The 17,458-nt window shown below is 38.2% G+C and overlaps 1 protein-coding gene across 4 annotated transcripts in view; it reads right to left on the bottom strand.

Moving 5' to 3' along the window:
• Positions 1-1,638: 1,638 nt before the first annotated feature.
• MIPOL1 (mirror-image polydactyly 1) overlaps positions 1,639-17,458 on the bottom strand; it is a 357,237-nt gene continuing 341,417 nt past the window's right edge. For 2 of the 4 annotated variants that reach the window (XM_080641824.1, XM_080641825.1), the window contains exon 12: positions 1,907-2,611. In XM_080641824.1, the coding sequence (XP_080497950.1) occupies positions 2,545-2,611 (67 nt within the window). In that variant the 3' untranslated portion in view covers positions 1,907-2,544. Of the gene's footprint in view, positions 2,612-17,458 lie in introns of all 4 variants that reach the window. The other 2 variants (XM_080641822.1, XM_080641823.1) reach the window with 2 other exon arrangements.

Raw genomic sequence — 17,458 nt, 5'->3', positions numbered from 1 at the left:
CTTGCCTGGAGCAGCTGGGTGGCCGCCATCTTTATCCTTCTAATTTGCATATCCCCTCTGATTGGCTGGTGGGTGTAGCAGAGTGGTTAATTTGCATGTTTATCTTTTATTAGTGTAGATTATTTGGTTGAAAGAATAAAAATATAAATGCAAAAAAAATATCAAGTGCTATGCATGTTTGTGTTATCTTTCCTGATTTTCTTCTGAACTACTTATTTTTCCAAGAAATGATTTATCATGTTACTGTAGGGATTAGACTTGATGTTTAAAGCAAACTCAAAGAAACATCTCAGGGTATCTTCAAATACTTCTGAAGTTGCTTTACTATTGAATATGTAGAGAACTGATCTTCAGTGAACAAGGTCATTACTTCATAAAAAAATAGACAATTTGAAACATTGTTGGTGAACATTTTTTAAGTGCAAGAAATCAATTAATGATAATATTTGGCTATAATACTTAGCATGTATAATTTTGTAGACAATTCATTTTCAAGGGGATGTGTGATATTTTGGGGTGATTACCTACATTGAACAATAGTAGATGTTTGAATTGTTTTGTAAATTTAAATTTATAATATCAAATTCTATAAAAGTTCTGAATACTGATTACAGGAATTGCTTGCTCTAATCTGATCATTTAGGTATAGAAAGAAATGTTTGAAAATTGTAAAATGTCTTTGTGCTGCACTTTGTGTTTTAGAAAATCCCAAGCAAAATAATTCAAGAAAGACTTGTCTATTCTTTAGGACTAAATTGAAAATTCAAGTTTCCTTGTGATTCATCTGAAGAGGATTCAGGAATGGACAATTTTGTGACAAAAATTTTTTCTCTTTACTTACCTCCATGACTTGTTCCTTCACACATTAAGCTATTATATGTTTCGATTAGAGCCTCGGGATAAGACTCTATGCATGACCCAATTATTTAAAATTTCTCTATTTCTATAGTCCCTGGCCTATGAGAGGCTATAATTCTCTTTAGAACTATAGAGTAGATCCAGGTAGCTTAATTTCAGCTCCTGTTCTTTATTTTCTAACTCTTATAGTATAAAAATAGTTAAAAGCAGACAATGTGAGAAAATTCTAAATTTAAATTCAATGGTGTGATTCTAACTCTCAGTTAATTTAATGGATAAAATAAGAAAGAAACTGATGTTAGCATTATGGTCCTTTCATTACTCTGTGAAAAGTACCTTACATTTTCCCGCAGAGTGAAAAAAAGAATTCAAACAGATAATCTCCAATGGTGTGTGAAGGAATGGTACATAAATTACTCTGTACTTGTCTTGAAAATAGGCAATGATAAATAATTTACCTCAATCTTAAAAATGAATTAAAGAAGTGCATGAATTTAGAAAAATTTTCACTTGCCTAAAAAATTTTCATGAATTTATTCTCTACTTGTCTTTTTTACCCAATTCTAGACATAGTCATTTTCTATTGGCCTCTCATCTATTCAATCTAAAAAAGAACACGTTTTTCCTACAGCCATATCTACAAGTCTTAGTTTTATTAATAATTTCATATGGTTAGAAGTGACTATGCTGTAACTATTTTAAGTTATCTCTTAAATGAAAAACAGTATGTAACCTGAACCAAATTGTAGGTTTTCTCCTTTCCAAGACCATATGTTTTTACATTATAATTTTATTGTAAGTTACATATCGAATTCTCTTCCTGCACAACAAAAATTCAAATGGTAATCTAAGATCACCAAAAAGCATGTGCAATGTGTTGGATGGCCCCCTGCATGCGGCACAGACGGATTTTCAAGCCAAAGTGTCCCAGTCTATTAGATAAACTTGGCAATTTCTACAGCTTAAATAAAGTTTAGATAATTATTCATCAAAGCATTAAAAATATTGAATTTACAAGTACACAGTAACAATATCCTCTTTTCATTGTAGTCTATATTGTTTTTATTGAAACAAAAATCATGATAATTTTAATGTACCAAACTCTTATTAAAAGGAATTATACATTTAATTCTTAGTATCCATACTTAATATTCTTGAATACTAACAAAGATTACATGCATGCATTGAAGGAAGACTATTAACTCTTATGTCTGAGCTTCTCTCATCAGGTAAGAAATAAACTCTATATTGAAAAATGCGTGTATTTGAAGTTTTGACCTAACACAGTGGATTAAGGTTTAGACAATATTTACTTTGCTGCATTTTGATTCAGAAAGGGCCACATGTGAAGATATAATCCTGACCAACTTCACAATGTTTCTATAATGGTCTCCCAGTAAAAAGGGTTATGTTAAATATAGTGAGGCAGAAAATAGTTACAAAATAAACTACAACTTTATAGCTATCCATTGGTAAAAGTCCGTAGTTAATACATTTGGATAAATAACTCAAGTCAGCAACAAAGTGGTTAAACATTTGTGATTTGATTTTATCTCAGCTTGGAATGTGGTTGGAGTGTCCCACTTCTAACAACTGTTTGCTAAGTTAAGGCTTTAGTGTTTACACAGCGTTGAATGAATCAGCCTGGTCACCAGATGTGACTGCTTCCCAGACTGCCGCTTTCAGTCAGATCACTGTCCTCACGGGCCCTGCTCCAACCTTCTTCCTCAGGACGTCCACCAGCCTCTCCAACCTGTTAGGAGCAAGGGGGCGGAAAGGGAAAAATGAATGTAGAAAGTGCAGTTATTGTCAGGAATGTTTTGGCCAAAAAAGGACAGCTTTGCCTGTGACCAAGCAATCCTGGTAGTCATGTCAAGAAATAAAGCATTACTATAAGCAAGAGACACTGGTGCCAAGTGCCAAGTATTTGAGGTTAAAAAAACAGCAACAACACAAACTTTAACCCAGATCTTCAGATTAGATGAGCATTCGATGCTACATGAAAAATACAAGGTACTCATTCCAATACATTTACCTATTTTGTTAAGGTTGTGAATCAATGATTGCTATGTAATGACAGCATGACACATTAAATGGAGAACAGTTTCAAACTGATTTATCTTATTTCAATATAGAAAGTTAGTAATCTTACACCTGTTACTTAGCTAAATAAGTGACCCATGGGAATATTGTACAATTCTTATTAAATTTCTTTTTCATAGAGTTAGCTAATACAGCCAGGAATTAGGGGGCTAGTGGGAAAAACTTCATGTCTCAGTGGCATGAAAATAATTTAAATATATACAAATGATTTGATGGTGATAAAAACAGACTTTCTGTACTACATTTGAAAACTTTCTATTCCTGAAAGTATAAACAGGCTAGAAATGACTAAATATGCTTTTTAGTCCAAGGTAGGTGATTTTCAGTTGATTAAAAACTCACCCATTATACGGAAAATAGAGTGAAAAGTTTAGAAGCCCATTCTGTGGTGTTTTTAGGCTACTCTAGGGGAGAGAGACCACATTCCTGTGGGTCAGTGAGAGTTTTGCTTGACAAAAGATGATGGAATCAGACCAGTTTTTTTTTCTTTTATTTTCTTTACTGAAAGTATAAAACATTAACTAAAACTTGCTTGTTGCTATATTCAGAGAAGTCTTCATTAAAAGCAAAAATCATGCCCATAGGTATACACACTATCTTTTCTTAGAGACTGCTGAGCAACATAATCTAATCTGCTCCAGCTTGCCTCATTTATATGGGAGCAGCATGCCTCATTTATATGGACCCATGCATGAGGGTTCTTTGCAAATAAACCCAGTACAGAGCTAGACACTAAAGGAATGAGGGCATTCTTAGTATCGTACACACTGGTTCAGAGACTCATCAGCTGCACCCAACACTGAAAACTAGCTCAAGGTTTTGGATGACTCTGCATATATCGAGTCCTGTTAGAAAACACAAATATGAAATGAAAGAATTTGATGCATCAAAAATCTTTGCTTTGAGAAATGTAGTAATGATCTTAGCGTGAAAATGCAAATCTGTCCTACATTTGTTACTACAAATTTCTCAAATATATATAAGTTTTATACATTCACAGCCTATCGGTGCAAATACTTGAACTAGAAGATTCACTGGACAATTCACTCTATTCACAGACCAATTTGTATAAGTTGGACTACTGACCAAAACTAGTGCTGTCCCATATACTCTGAATATTATGGTTCATAGAATTACATAAATCCTTTAATTCAGACAAAGTTTCACTAACTTGAATTGTGGAGGAGGGGGAAATGTCAGTATGGAATTTGAAGTGCATTGTTAAGAGATGATAGAACTTGAATTAACTGTTGACAAATAGCTGCCAGTAGGAATCTTGAGAAGACATTAAGAGCATATCTCCACATATATTGTAAAAAGTCAGGAAATCATTACTTCCAAGTTGGTTAAATATGTACCTCCTCCACAAAATCATCTGCAATATTAAAAAACTTCCTTGTAATATAAAAGTAAGCTCTATTCTGCATAGCTATGATTATCACTACAAATTCTGAACTGGCGGAATCACAAATTACCGAGATGAATCTGTGTGTGGTTCTTTTGGCTTCTCCTTTACAGACAGGCTCCTCTTACTTTTGTTTCCTTTTTATACATCAGGACTTTCCCCCATTTCGAACTAGTGCAAATTGCTAAGGGAAGAGGTTAGGAGGAAATACTTAAATATCATGTTTTGCAATGTCTTTACTATATTTCAACAATTACTAGATCGACCACATTCTCAGTTTATCCAGGTTGAATGATTTATGAAAATTTGATCCCAGAAATGAGAAAAATGTCAATTACTTAGTTTTGTAAAAGCTTACTGACTTCGGAAACACAATGAAGAACCTATTCCTTCCTGTAAGGAATGAGATAGACCTGCCAAACGTGGACTGTGCCAACAGGAAGATAGGTGTGCATGTCTGTTGAAGCACCTTGCAGGATTTGCCTGCAGGCTATTCTTTACTGCCCAAATCAATAATATCTTTTTTAAAATTATGTCGGTTACTAGAAGAGGCTCCAACTACTTTACATTTTACTCAACACTAGTTTCCCCAGGGCTTCATGAAATAGGAAAAAGGTTAGAGCTAAGATTAGGATTTCTTTATTTTAAATATGAAGACACCGAAGCGCAGACAAGTAAACCCTTATGCAAGGTTGTGGGTAAAACAATGACGAATCTGGGCCTGGTTTTCTTGTTCTTGTCCAAAGCTACTTCCACTAGGGTTTGGGTTACTGGAGAACTATAGATTTCAGATTATAGATAAATGGATTATTTGTCATAATAGCTTCAATAAAATTTTCCCTCAAATTCTTACTTAAGTCAAATTGGGAACACATTTGTTGGTGTATTTCATCTATTATTTTAGTAACACATTATAGAAAAGTAAGCTGATGATATTATACATAAATAGGATTTAGTAGTTACAATCTATTTTTGCCATAATACAATTTCTATATAAACTTAAAAAATATAGTTAGCTATATTCTAGATAGAAAACTTATTTTTGCAGTGAACATCCATATATATAAAAGGCTAATATGCAAAGTGTCCCCTCAGGAGTTCGACCAGGAGACCGGGAGTTTGATCACTTGCTATGATGTGTGCTGACCACCAGAGGGTGGCACGGAACAAAGGAAGGCCCCGGCCAGCAGCTGCCAGCCAGGGAAGGGAAGCCCTGGCTGGCAGCTGGAAGGAAGGCCCTGGCCGGCAGCCGGAAGGCCCCCATTGGCCCTGATTGCTCGTCTGGCCTAGGGACCCTACCTGTGCACAAATTTCATGCACCAGGCCTCTAGTTATTTTTATATTTTATATCTATCTGTGAAATATGTATGTAATACAACAAAATACATAGTTTTATTTTTATTTTACTTTATTAAATTTCATTTATTGGGGTGACATTGGTTCACAAAACAGTAAAGGTTTCAAGTGTACAACTCAATAAAACATCATCTGTACACTGTGTCATGCATCCATTGCCCCAAGCAAAGTGACTTTATGTCACCATTGCCCACATCCACCTACCTCCACCCCCCTTCCCTTCTGGCTCTCACCACACTGTCGCCTGTGTCTATGGAAATACATGGCTTTCCATCAAGTTGATGAACCATAAGTTATTTACAATTTTCCTAATTGATTTACTTCTAATTTTTATTTTTACAGAATATTGTGATATATTAAAAAAGGCAAGTAATACTTAATGGGTACTGTGTACCAGGGACTATGAGAAGTAATTTATGCACATATTTAATTTTTATTATAACTCCATGACAAAACCAAAAGTAATTAGATCAGCGCTACACTGCTAGTGAATTCCAGATGTAAGCTAGGTTAATTATCATCCCTCATCTCTCCGGTGCTATACCTCTTTCAAAAGTACTGTGACTTTGAAGGCTCATTTCTAAATTGTTGTGGGCTTGAATTACTCTTGTTGACTTGATAATTTTGTTGCAAAGTGACTGAAAGGAGTAAAAACAACAAATTCCTCATTTTGAGAGTAATTTTGTACTTTTCAATGTGAGAGTAGCATTCTTACTGGCTAGACAATTTTCTCCAGAAAAAAACATTCCTATTCTTTAGGCAATGAGGTTACCCCATCAAACATAGTTGCCTTAAAATTATTTTTTTTTCAAAGAGAAAGAACCAGGGAAATTCAAGAGAGATGGATAACAACCATCTTCCAGCAGAGGAGACAGAAAATCCTTGAAAAGTGCTGCCCTTCGAGTTTTCCATTAGTTTCTAAGGCCTAGCCCTCCTTCAACCATGGCGGCAGGGTGAGAAGACTTGAAATGTATTTTTTTTTTTCTTTTGCTATGATGGCTGTTCTTTCTCTGATCTTTTTATTTTATCAATTTTTTTATACTTTTCATGAATTCCTTAAGAGATGTTATTTGCTTCCTTTATTCTACTTAAATACTAGGACTTCCAAATACAGATCTCCATCTCAACTCTTTTCTGAGTTTTAGATTCACATATGCAACTGCCCTCAAGTCACCTCCTCTTGCTTCTTATCTAAAACAAAACTTTCCTTACCTCCCCTGTGTGTTTCAGTATTTCTTATCTTGATTAATATTAATGTTTATTAATTCACTCAGCCTCTAAGCTGAAAAAACCTAGAGGAACGTGATATGCTATGTGTGTGTGTGTATATATATATATACATATATATATATACACACACATACACACACACATATGTATATATATTTTCTTACTTTAGTTCGAACCTCTGAAAACTTTGTGCTAAAACCACTAATGTAAAACCACCAATGTAGACAGTAGGAGGCAATGAAAGGGTTTTAATTTATCTAGTACCATTATTTTCATTTTAGAACGATCACACTGGGATGGAGGCAGTTAGCCTATAGGTAGGAAGACCAGATAGTTTTTTATTAAAATTATTATAGTAAGCTCAACAATGTGAATGTACTTAAGACCACAAAACTGTACACTTGAAAACAGTTAAAGTGGCAAATTTTATGTTATGAGGATTTGAACCAGAGCTGCAGATGGAAAGAAGGAGATGAATTTGAAAGATATCTAGAATATGGAATCAAAAGGACCTTGTGACTTTTGAGAGTAGGTCAAGTGAGATGAGGTGGTCAAGAAGGATGGCTCCCAGGTGTCTGGCTTTGGTGAATAGACAGATACTAGTAGCCTTCTGCTGACCAACACAGTGGAGAGGAAGGGCAGAAAATTTTTTTGGTGAGTATGTGTGTGTGGAGGATGAATTCATCTTGGTACATACAAATTTGACATGTTGGTGGAACAATAAGTAGGGATGCTAAGTAGGCAATGTACTAGTATATAACAGTGTATGTTAAAGAAAGAATTCTAGGTTTGTGACACAGATTTCAGTTCAATCAATAAGCATTTGTTCTGATTCCTATGTACCAGTTGTTCTAGCACTGATTATTCAAAAAACAGGAAATGGGCCCTGCTTGTAAGAGAAATGAGGGAACGTAGATCTTTATATGGATAACTTCAATAAGTTACTGGTAAATGCCATCATAAAAGGATAAGCACAAGTATTAAACAGAAAGGGCAAGAAAGGGTCAGGAAAGAAGGAGTCTGTAGAAGCTTCCTGATGATGCCTGAGTTAAGTATTGAAGGATAAGAAGGAAAGAGTCACATTGAGAAGGGTGGTAAGGAGAGGGGGTAAGGCAGGCATTCCAGGAAGAAACAACAATGTGTGTGAAGGCACAGAGGAAGGAAAGCATGATGTGTCAAGTCCTGCCAGTTGTATGGTTTCTCAGGATCATGAAGTAGAGGAGGCGGGGAATAGCTAAAATGAGGTTGGTGGGCCATGACTAGGTTTTGCTCTAATTTGCAACTGAAGCCATTGAAGTGGATGGAAATGTTTACAGAGAGAAATAAAGAAGTGAGATGGGAAGAGGACAGAACCAAAGTGAAAACAAATATTTAAAGTAAAGAGGTTGACATGAGAATTTGAGAAAACAGGAAAGTAAAAGATGGATCAAGAGTAGGTGCTGTAACAGAATCCAGAGAAGAGAATTTCAAGAAGGGCATGATCAACAGGGTTAAATACTTAAACCAGATCAAAGTGAAAAATGCATTTGATAAGGGAATGACAACCTTTTCAGGGCAGTTTTAATAGCATGATGGAAGTAGGAGGAAGCCTGAATGGAATGTGAAAAAGTGAAGACTAACTAAAGGCTTTTTAATAAGAGCTTGGTTAGAAAGTAAAGAAGACTGCAGTTATAGGAAGATGTTAGGCTGAGGAAGTTTTTAAAGAAATGGATGGCACAGGAATATGTTTATGGGTTATGGGAGGGAAGACTATGGGAAGACACTAAAGTACAAGGGGTGAACATGATACCTTTAAAAAAAATTAAATTCTTTATTGTTTAAAGTATTACATAAGTCTGCCTTTTCACCCATTGACCTCTGCCCGACCACCCCCACCCCCCAGCATATGCACTCACCGCCTCCCTGCCCCCATCTGTGTCCATTGGTTATGCTCATATGCATGCATACAAGTCCTTTGGTTGATCTCTTACCCCCTCACTCCCCTCACCCCCTGCCTTCCCTCATAGGTTGGACAGTCTGTTCAATGCTTCCATGACTCTGGTTCTATTTTTGTTCATCAGTTTATGTTGTTCATTATATTCCACAAATGAGTGAGATCATGTGATATTTATCTTTCTCTGACTGGCTTATTTCGCTTAGCATAATGCTCTCCAGTTCCATCCATGCTGTTGCAAATGGTAAGAGTTCCTTCTTTTTATTTTTACAGCAGTGTAGTATTCCATTGTGTACATGTACCACAATTTTCGAATCCACTCATCTGCTGGTGGGCACTTAGGCTGTTTTCAAATCTTAGCTATGGTAAATTGTGCTGCTATGAACATAGGGGTGCATATATCCTTTCTGACTGGTGTTTCTAGTTTCTTGGGATATATTCCTAGAAGTGGGATTACTGGATTAAATGGAAATCCCATTTTTAATTTTTTGAGGAAACCCCATACTATTCTCCACAGTGGCTGCACCAGTCTGCATTCCCACCATCAATGCAAGAGGGTTCCTTTTGCACTTAGAAGAAGCCATAAGCAGCAAAATAGCCAGCACTTGTCCTTTGTTGATTTGTTGATGATAGCCATTCTGACATGTGTGAGATGGTACCTCATTGTCATTTTGATTTGTATCTCATGGATGATTAGTGACTTGAGAATGTTTTCATATATCTCTTGGCCTTCTGTATGTCCTCTTTCAAAAAGTGTCTACTTAGGTCCTTTGCCCACTTTTTTTTTTTCATGTTTTTATTTTTATTTTTTTTATTTTTTCCAAATTTTTATTAAGGTATATGTGTACATATCTTACCATTCCCCCCCCCCACCCCACTCCCATACATGCCCTCACCCCCCAATGTTTTGCATCCGTTGGTTACTCTTATATGCATGCATACAAGTCCTTCAGTTGATCTCTTATTTCCCCCACCTCTCCCTAACCTTACCGCTGTAATTAGACAGTCTGTTTGATGCTTTACTGCCTCTGTAACTATCTTTTGGTTCATCAGTTTATAATGTTTTTCATTATCCCCAAATGAGTGGGATCATGTGGTATTTTTCTTTCATTGACTGGCTTATTTCACTTAGCATAATGTTCTCTAATTCCATCCAGGTGCTTACAAATGGTAGTAATTCCTTCTTTTTTATGGCAGCATAGTATTCCATTGTGTAGATGTACCATAGTTTTCTGATCCAGTCATCTGCTGACGGGCACCTAGGCTGTTTCCAAATCTTAGCTATTGTAAATTGTGCTGCTATGAACATAGGGGTGCATATATCCTTTCTGATTGGTGTTTCTGTTTTCTTAGGATATATTCCTAGAAGTGGGATTACTGGGTCAAATGGCAATTCCATTTTTAATTTTTTGAGGAAATGCCATTCTGTTCTCCACAGTGGCTGCACCAGTTTGCATTCCCACCAGCAGTGAAAGGGGGTTCCTTTTTCTCCACATCCTATCCAGCACTTGTCCATTTGTTGATTTGTTGATGATAGCCATTCTGACAGGTGTGATGTGGTACCTCATTGTTGTTTTGATTTGCATCTCTCGGATGATTAGTGACTTTGAGCATGTTTTCATATGTCTCTTGGCTTTCTGAATGTCCTCTTTCAAAAAGTGTCTATTTAGGCCATTTGCCCATTTTTTGATTAAGTTGTTTATCTTCCTTTTGTTAAGTTGTATGAGTTCCCTGTAAATGTTGGAGATTAAACTCTTATCTGAGATAACATTGGCAAATGTGTTCTCCCATGCAGTGGGCTTTCTTGTTGTTTTGTTGATGGTTTCTTTTGCTGTGCAGAAGCTTTTATTTTGATGTAGTCCTATTTGTTTATTTTCTCCTTAGTTTCCATTGCCCTAGGAGCTGTATTGTTAAATATATTGCTACGACAAATGTCTGCTATTTTGCTGGCTATGGCTTCTTCTAAGATTTTTATGGTTTCCCATCTTACATTTAAGTCCTTTATCCATTTTGAGTTTATTTTTGTGTATGGTGTAAGTTGGTGGTCTAGTTTCATTTGTTTGCATGTATCTGTCCAATTTTCCCAACACCATTTATTGAAGAGACTGTCTTGATTCCATTGTATGCTCTTGCCTTCTTTGTCAAATATTAACTGAGCATAATGGCTTGGGTTGATTTCTTTGTTTTGTTCCATTGGTCTATATATCTGTTCTTATGCCAGTACCAGGAAATTTTGAGGACAGTGGCTTTGTAGTGTAGCTTGACATCTGGCATTGTGATCCCTCCAACTTTGTTCTTCTTTTTCAATATTGCTGCAGCTATTTAGGGTCTTTTTTTATTCCAGATGAATTTTTGGAGAGTGTGTTCTAGGTCTTTGAAGAATCCCATTGGTATTTTAATGGGGATTGCATTGAATCTGTAGATTGTCTTGGGTAGTATGGACAATTTAATTATGTTAGTTCTACTAATCCATGAACACAGTATATTCTTCCATTTTTTTATGTCTTCCTCTCTTTTTTCAGCATCCTGTAATTTTCTGAGTAAAGGTCATTTACCTCCTTGGTTAAATTTATTCCCAGGTATCTTAATTTTTTTTGTTGCAATGGTAAATAGGATTTTTTTTTTTAGTTTCTCTTTCTGTGAGTTCATTATTCTATATAATAAAAGCCTAATATGCAAACTGACCAAATGGCAGAATGACCGTGGGAACTACTAGTGGCTATGATACACACTGACCACTAAGGGGCAGAGACTCAATGCAGGAGTTGCCCCTAGCCTGCAGCCCCCAAAGTGGGTGCCAGCAGGGGGCCCCCCTGATTGCCCTGAAGAGGGAGGTGACCAGCGGTGGTGGCGGGGTTGGGGTTGGAGAGAGGGCAGCGCCAGGCTGACCAAGGTGGGTGCCAGCAGGGGCCCCTGATCACCTTACCAGTCACCCCACAGATTGACCCTGATCACTGGCCAGGCCTAGGGACCCTACCAGTGTAAGAATTTTGTGCTAAAAGTTAGTGTATAAAAAAGCCATAGACTTCTGGATGTTAATTTTGTATCCTGCTACATTGCTACATTCATTTATTAATTCTAGTAGTTTTTTGATGGAGTCATTAAGGTTTTCTATGTACAATATCATGTCATCTGTGAATAATGAAAATTTTACTTCTTCTTTTCCAATTTAGATGCCTTTTATTTCTTCTTCTTGTCTGATCGCTGTGGCTAGCACTTCCAGTACTATGTTGAACAGGAGTGGTGAATGTAGGCATCCCTGTCTTGTTCCTGTTCTTAGGGGAAATGGTTTTACTTTTTGCCTACTGAGTATGATGTTGGCTGTGGGTTTACCATATTTGGCCCACCTTGCTGAGCGTTTTTTATCAAGAAAGGGTGTTAGATTTTGTCAAATGGTTTTTCTGCATCAATGGAAATGATTATATGGTTTTTATCTCTCAGTTTGTTTATGTAGTGTATCACATTAATTGATTTGCAGATATTGTACCATCCTTGCATCCCCGGAATAAATCCCACTTGGTCATGGTGTATGATCTTTCTAATGTAATGTTGGATTTGATTTGCTAGAATTTTGTTGAGGATTTTGGCATCTATGTTCATAAGGGATATTGGCCTGTAATTCTCTTTCTTTGTAGTGTCTTTATCTGGTTTTGGGATTAGGGTAATGCTGGCTTCATAGAAAGAGCTTGGAAGTGTGCCTTCCTCTTAAAATTTTGGAATAGTCTGATAGGTTTTAGTTCTTCTTTGAATGTTTGGTAAAACTTCCCTGGGAAGCCATCTGGCCCCAGGCTTTGGTTTGCTGGAAGTTTTTTGATGACTGCTCCAATTTCCTCTTAGTTTTCAGCCTGTTGAGATTTTTTGATTCTTGATTGAGTTTTGGAAGGTCATGTTTTTCTAAGAATATGTCCATTTCCTCCAGGTTGTTCAGTTTGTTGGAACAGAGTTGTTCATAGTATTTTTTTAAAAAAATATTTTATTGATTTTTTTTTTTTACAGAGAGGAAGGAAGAGGGATAGAGAGTAAGAAACATCGATGAGAGAGAAACATCGATCAGCTGCCCCCTGCACACCTCCTACTGGGGATGTGCCCGCAACCAAGTTACATGCCCTTGACTGGAATCGAACCTGGGACCTTTCAGTCCGCAGGCTGACGCTCTATCCACTGAGCCAAACTGGTTTTGGCCATAGTATTTTTTAACGGTCCTTTGTATTTCTGTGGGGTCTGTGGTTATTTTGCTTCTTTCATTTCTGATTTTGTTCATTTGGGTCCTGTCCCTTGCTTCTTGGTGAGCCTGGCTAGAGGTTCATCAATCTTGTTTATTCTTTCAAAGAACCAGCTATTGGTTTTATTGATCTTTTGTATTTTTTTTTTGGGGGGGGGGTGTCTCTATGTCATTTATTTCCACTCTGATCTTTATTATCTCCTTCCTTTTGCTCACTCAGGGCTTTTTTTTGTTGCTATCTTTCTAATTCTTTAAGTTGCAAGGTTAGATAATTTATTACCATTTTTTCTTTTTTCTTTTTTTGAGGTAGGCCTGTAGAGCTATGAACTTCCCTGTCAGGACTGCTTTCATTGTTTCCCATAGGTTTTGGATTGTTGTGTTTTTGTTGTCATTTGTTTCCAGGATGTTTTAAATTTCTTCTTTGATCTCTTTGGTAACCCAATCATTGTTTAATAGCATGCTATTTAACCTCCAAGTGTTTGGGTTTTATTTTTTTATTGTTTTTATTGTAGTTGATTTCTAATATTATGCCATTGTGGTCTGAGAAGGTGCTTGATATGATTTCAATCTTCTTGAATTTGGATTGATTTTGCCTGTGACCCAATATGTGGTCTATCTTTGAAAATGTCCCATGTGCACTTGAGAAGAATATATATTCTGCATCTTTGGGGTGAAATGTTCTGAAGATGTCAATTAATTCCATCTGATCTAGTGAGTCATTTAGGATTGCTGTTTCTTTACTGATTTTTTTTTTGTCTAGAGGATTTATCCAGTGATGTCTGTGGGGCATTAAAGTGCCCTACTATGATCATATTGCTGTCAAACTCTCCCTTGATATCTTCCAGAAGTTTTTTTATGTTCTTTGGTGCTCCTGCATTGGGTGCATATATGTTTACAAGAGTTCTATTCTCTTGTTGTATCAATCCCTTTAGTATTATGAAGTGGCCTTCCTTATCTCTTGTTATGGCCTTCACTTTGAGGTCTATTTTGTCAGATATAAGTATTGCTACCCCTCCTTTTTTTTTAAATTTCCATTTGCCTTAAAGCTATTTTTCCATCCCTTAACTTTCAGTCTGTGTTAGTCTCTTGTTCTGAGGTGGGTCTCTTGTAGACAGCATATATATGGGTCATGTTTTCTTATCCATTCAGCCAGTCAATGTCTTTTGATTGGAGCATTTAGTCCATTTACATTTAAAGTTATTATTAATAGGTACTTGTTTGTAGCCATTTTTATTTTTTATGCCTGTGTTCCTTCTTCCTCCCCCCCCCCCTTCTTTTACAACAGTCCTTTTAGCATTTCTTGCATTGCTGGCTTGGTATTGATAATTTCCCTTAGCCTTTTTTTTTTTTTTTTTCTGTGAAGCTCCTGATTTCCCCTTCTATTTTGAATAATAGCCTTGCTGGATAGAGTATTTTTAGATTCAGTCCCTTGCTTTGCATTACTTTGTATACTTCATTCCATTCCCTTCTGGCCTGATGTGTTTCTGTTGAGAAATCATTTGATAATCTAATGGGAGATCCTTTGTAGGTAACTCTGTCTCTCTCTCTTGCAGCCCTTAACATTCTCTCTTTGTCATTAATGCTTGCCATTGTAATTACAACATATCTTGGGGTGAGTCTTTTTGGGTTCTTCTTGTCTGGGTCTCTCTGTACTTGTGCAACTTTTTTTCTTCCCCATATCAGGGAATTTTTCTGTCATTATTTCTTCAAATAGGTTCTCTAATCCTTGCTGCCCCTCTTGTCCTTCTGGCAACCCTATTCTATGTATGTTACTTGATTTCATGTTTTCCCAAAGCTCCCTTAGGCTCTTCTCCTGCTTTCTAATTTTTTCTCCAGTTGCTGTTCAGATTGGGCTTGTTTCTCTGCCCCATCTTCTAGCTCACTAATTTGGTCCTCCGCTTCTCTTCGTCTATTGTTGAAACCTTCCATCATTTGTTTTATTGTAGCTATATCACTTTTTATTTCTTCTTGATTCTGACATAGGTTGTTTATTTTCTTGTCCATCCAGTTTATGACCATATTTCTGAATTCTTTTTCTGTTATATTGCATGCCTCCATTTCATTTAGTTCATTTTTTTTTTGGGGGGGGGTGCGGAAATTCCTCATTTTCTTTCCTTTGGGGGTTGCTTTTTATGTCTCCCCATTTTTGTTGTCCCTGGAAGGTCCAGGCGCTGAGTTGTGCGGGGCCTGAGCTGCAGTGGCAGGCTTGGAGGGAGAGTTGCATATCCCAACAGTCAAGGGTGGACTCAGGGTATTGGGAGGCGTGGCTGCCACAGGCTGGTGGGAGCCCCACGTGTGCTGAGAGTCAGGGGCCAGTTTGGGTGCACGGGAGACAGGTGGCCACCACAGACCGGCGGGAGCTGCTTGTGCAGACAGTCAGGGGCTGGCTATGGTGCCCCGTAGACAAGTGGCTGCTGCAGTCCGGCGGTAGCTGCACACTGACAGTCAGGGGCCAGCTGGGGTGTCTGGGAGATGCTGCCAGTAGGAGCCACATGTGCAGATAGTCAGGGGCTGCCCCGGTGCCAGAGAGGTGTGGCCGGTGGGAGCCATGCATGCTGACTGTCAGTGGTGGCTTGGGATGTGTGGGACCTATGCTGTTCCAGTGGGTAGGTGGCAGGGGAATGCCCTCCAGACTCACAGGAGCCTGACGCTGGTTTGAGTCTTGGTGTCCTTGGGTCTGCAGCTGTGGTAGTAGGTCTTTGTCCAGAGTGGCTGTAGGGTCTCGGTTTTCGTTTGAGGCCAGTCTGGGTGGTAGTGAGGCTGGGCTCCTAGTCACAGCTGCTCTGCCCTTCAAGATAGCATGGTTTCTGTGCTAACGCCACCACAGGGGAGTGCTTGCAGTGGTAGTGGGGGCTCCCCATCTACGAGAGCCCAGAAAGTCTTGCAGGATCTAACTCTCTTTCCCCCCGCCCCTCTCTTTCTCTCACATACACACATGCCACATGTCCACACACTTCCCTTCCGCTCCCTCACTCTCTCACACTCTCTTCCTCTCTGCCATCCTGCTGGCTGCCATCTTGAAGATGATATCTTTTTCTTTTAAAAAATATATTTTATTGATTTTTTACAGAGAGGAAGGGAGAGGGATAGAGAGTTAGAAACATCGATGAGAGAGAAACATCGATCAGCTGCCTCCTGCACACTCCTTACTGGGGATGTGCCCACAACCAAGGAATATGCCCTTGACCAGAATCGAATCTGGGACCCTTCAGTCCATAGGCCGATGCTCTATCCACTGAGCCAAACTGGTTAGGGCAAAGATGATATCTTTTAAAGTAGGGTCTCAGAGGATGGGATTGTAAGCATGACTTGAAGTATTATCATGGAAAATAGGACTGGATAACTTTTCCTTGGAGATTAGTCTCAGAGGATAGGATTGTAAGCATGAATTGAAGTATAATCATGGAAAATAGGACTGGACAACTTTTCCTTGGAGACTAAAGGGTAAGAATGGGAAGAATACAACTGTGGATAATTTTGTAGGTGTAGAGGAAGTTAATTGACAGAACATATGCCTGTCAATTCAGTTCTAGATTCAGTTTTCCCCATGGAGTAAGAGGCAAAGTTCTCTACTAAAAACACAGGGTGAAAAATAAAGGCTGGATGAGAAAAGTGGCAATTTAATGTGATGAGAAAGGGAGGTGATCTTTGGCATGTGAAAGGAATGTTAGAGACTGCAAATTTTGCAGGACACATTGATCATCATAGTAATATGATTTTCCCCGTCCCTCATTGGCTCTATAATTTTGGGGTAGATATGGAGAGGGCAAATTACAGAAGAAGTTATATACAAATATGACTTATAGGGCAAGTGGACTAAGAAAGACAGGATATAAGAAGACTGTGTCCTGGGAGAAACCAACATGGCGGCATAGGTAAACACCTGAACTGCTGCCTCGCACAACAATTTCAAAAACACAACGAAAAGACAAAACGGACATCATCCAGAACCACAGGAAGGCTGGCTGAGTGGAAATTCTACAACTAGAAGGGAAGAGAAAAGCACACTGAGATTCATAAGAGCTGCAGAAGTAAAGGCAGAGGTACCGAGGTGCACACGCAGAGAGGGGTGGTAACTGAGTACACGGCTGGCTTTTTCAAGCGGGAGGGAGACAAAAGCTCCCGACTGCTCTGAACTCCAGTTCTGGGCGAGCATCTGGGGACCCAGACTCATACGGGGAGAAATTGGACTGTCTGGCAGTGGGCAAAACTTGAGGGCAGCTTTCTCTGAGGTGCATGCAGCGATTACCATGGGACACTGAGACCCAGGGGCCTCTTAGGGCAGGGCTGACAGTAAGCCATTGCTGTTTGCTCCACCCTAAGATCCCGCCCCATGAAGCCATTGCTGTTT

The sequence above is a fragment of the Plecotus auritus genome (genome assembly GCF_963455305.1).
Source record: "Plecotus auritus genome assembly, chromosome: 1".
Lineage (NCBI taxonomy): Eukaryota > Metazoa > Chordata > Mammalia > Chiroptera > Vespertilionidae > Plecotus > Plecotus auritus.
This window is presented reverse-complemented; position numbering and strand designations above follow the sequence as displayed.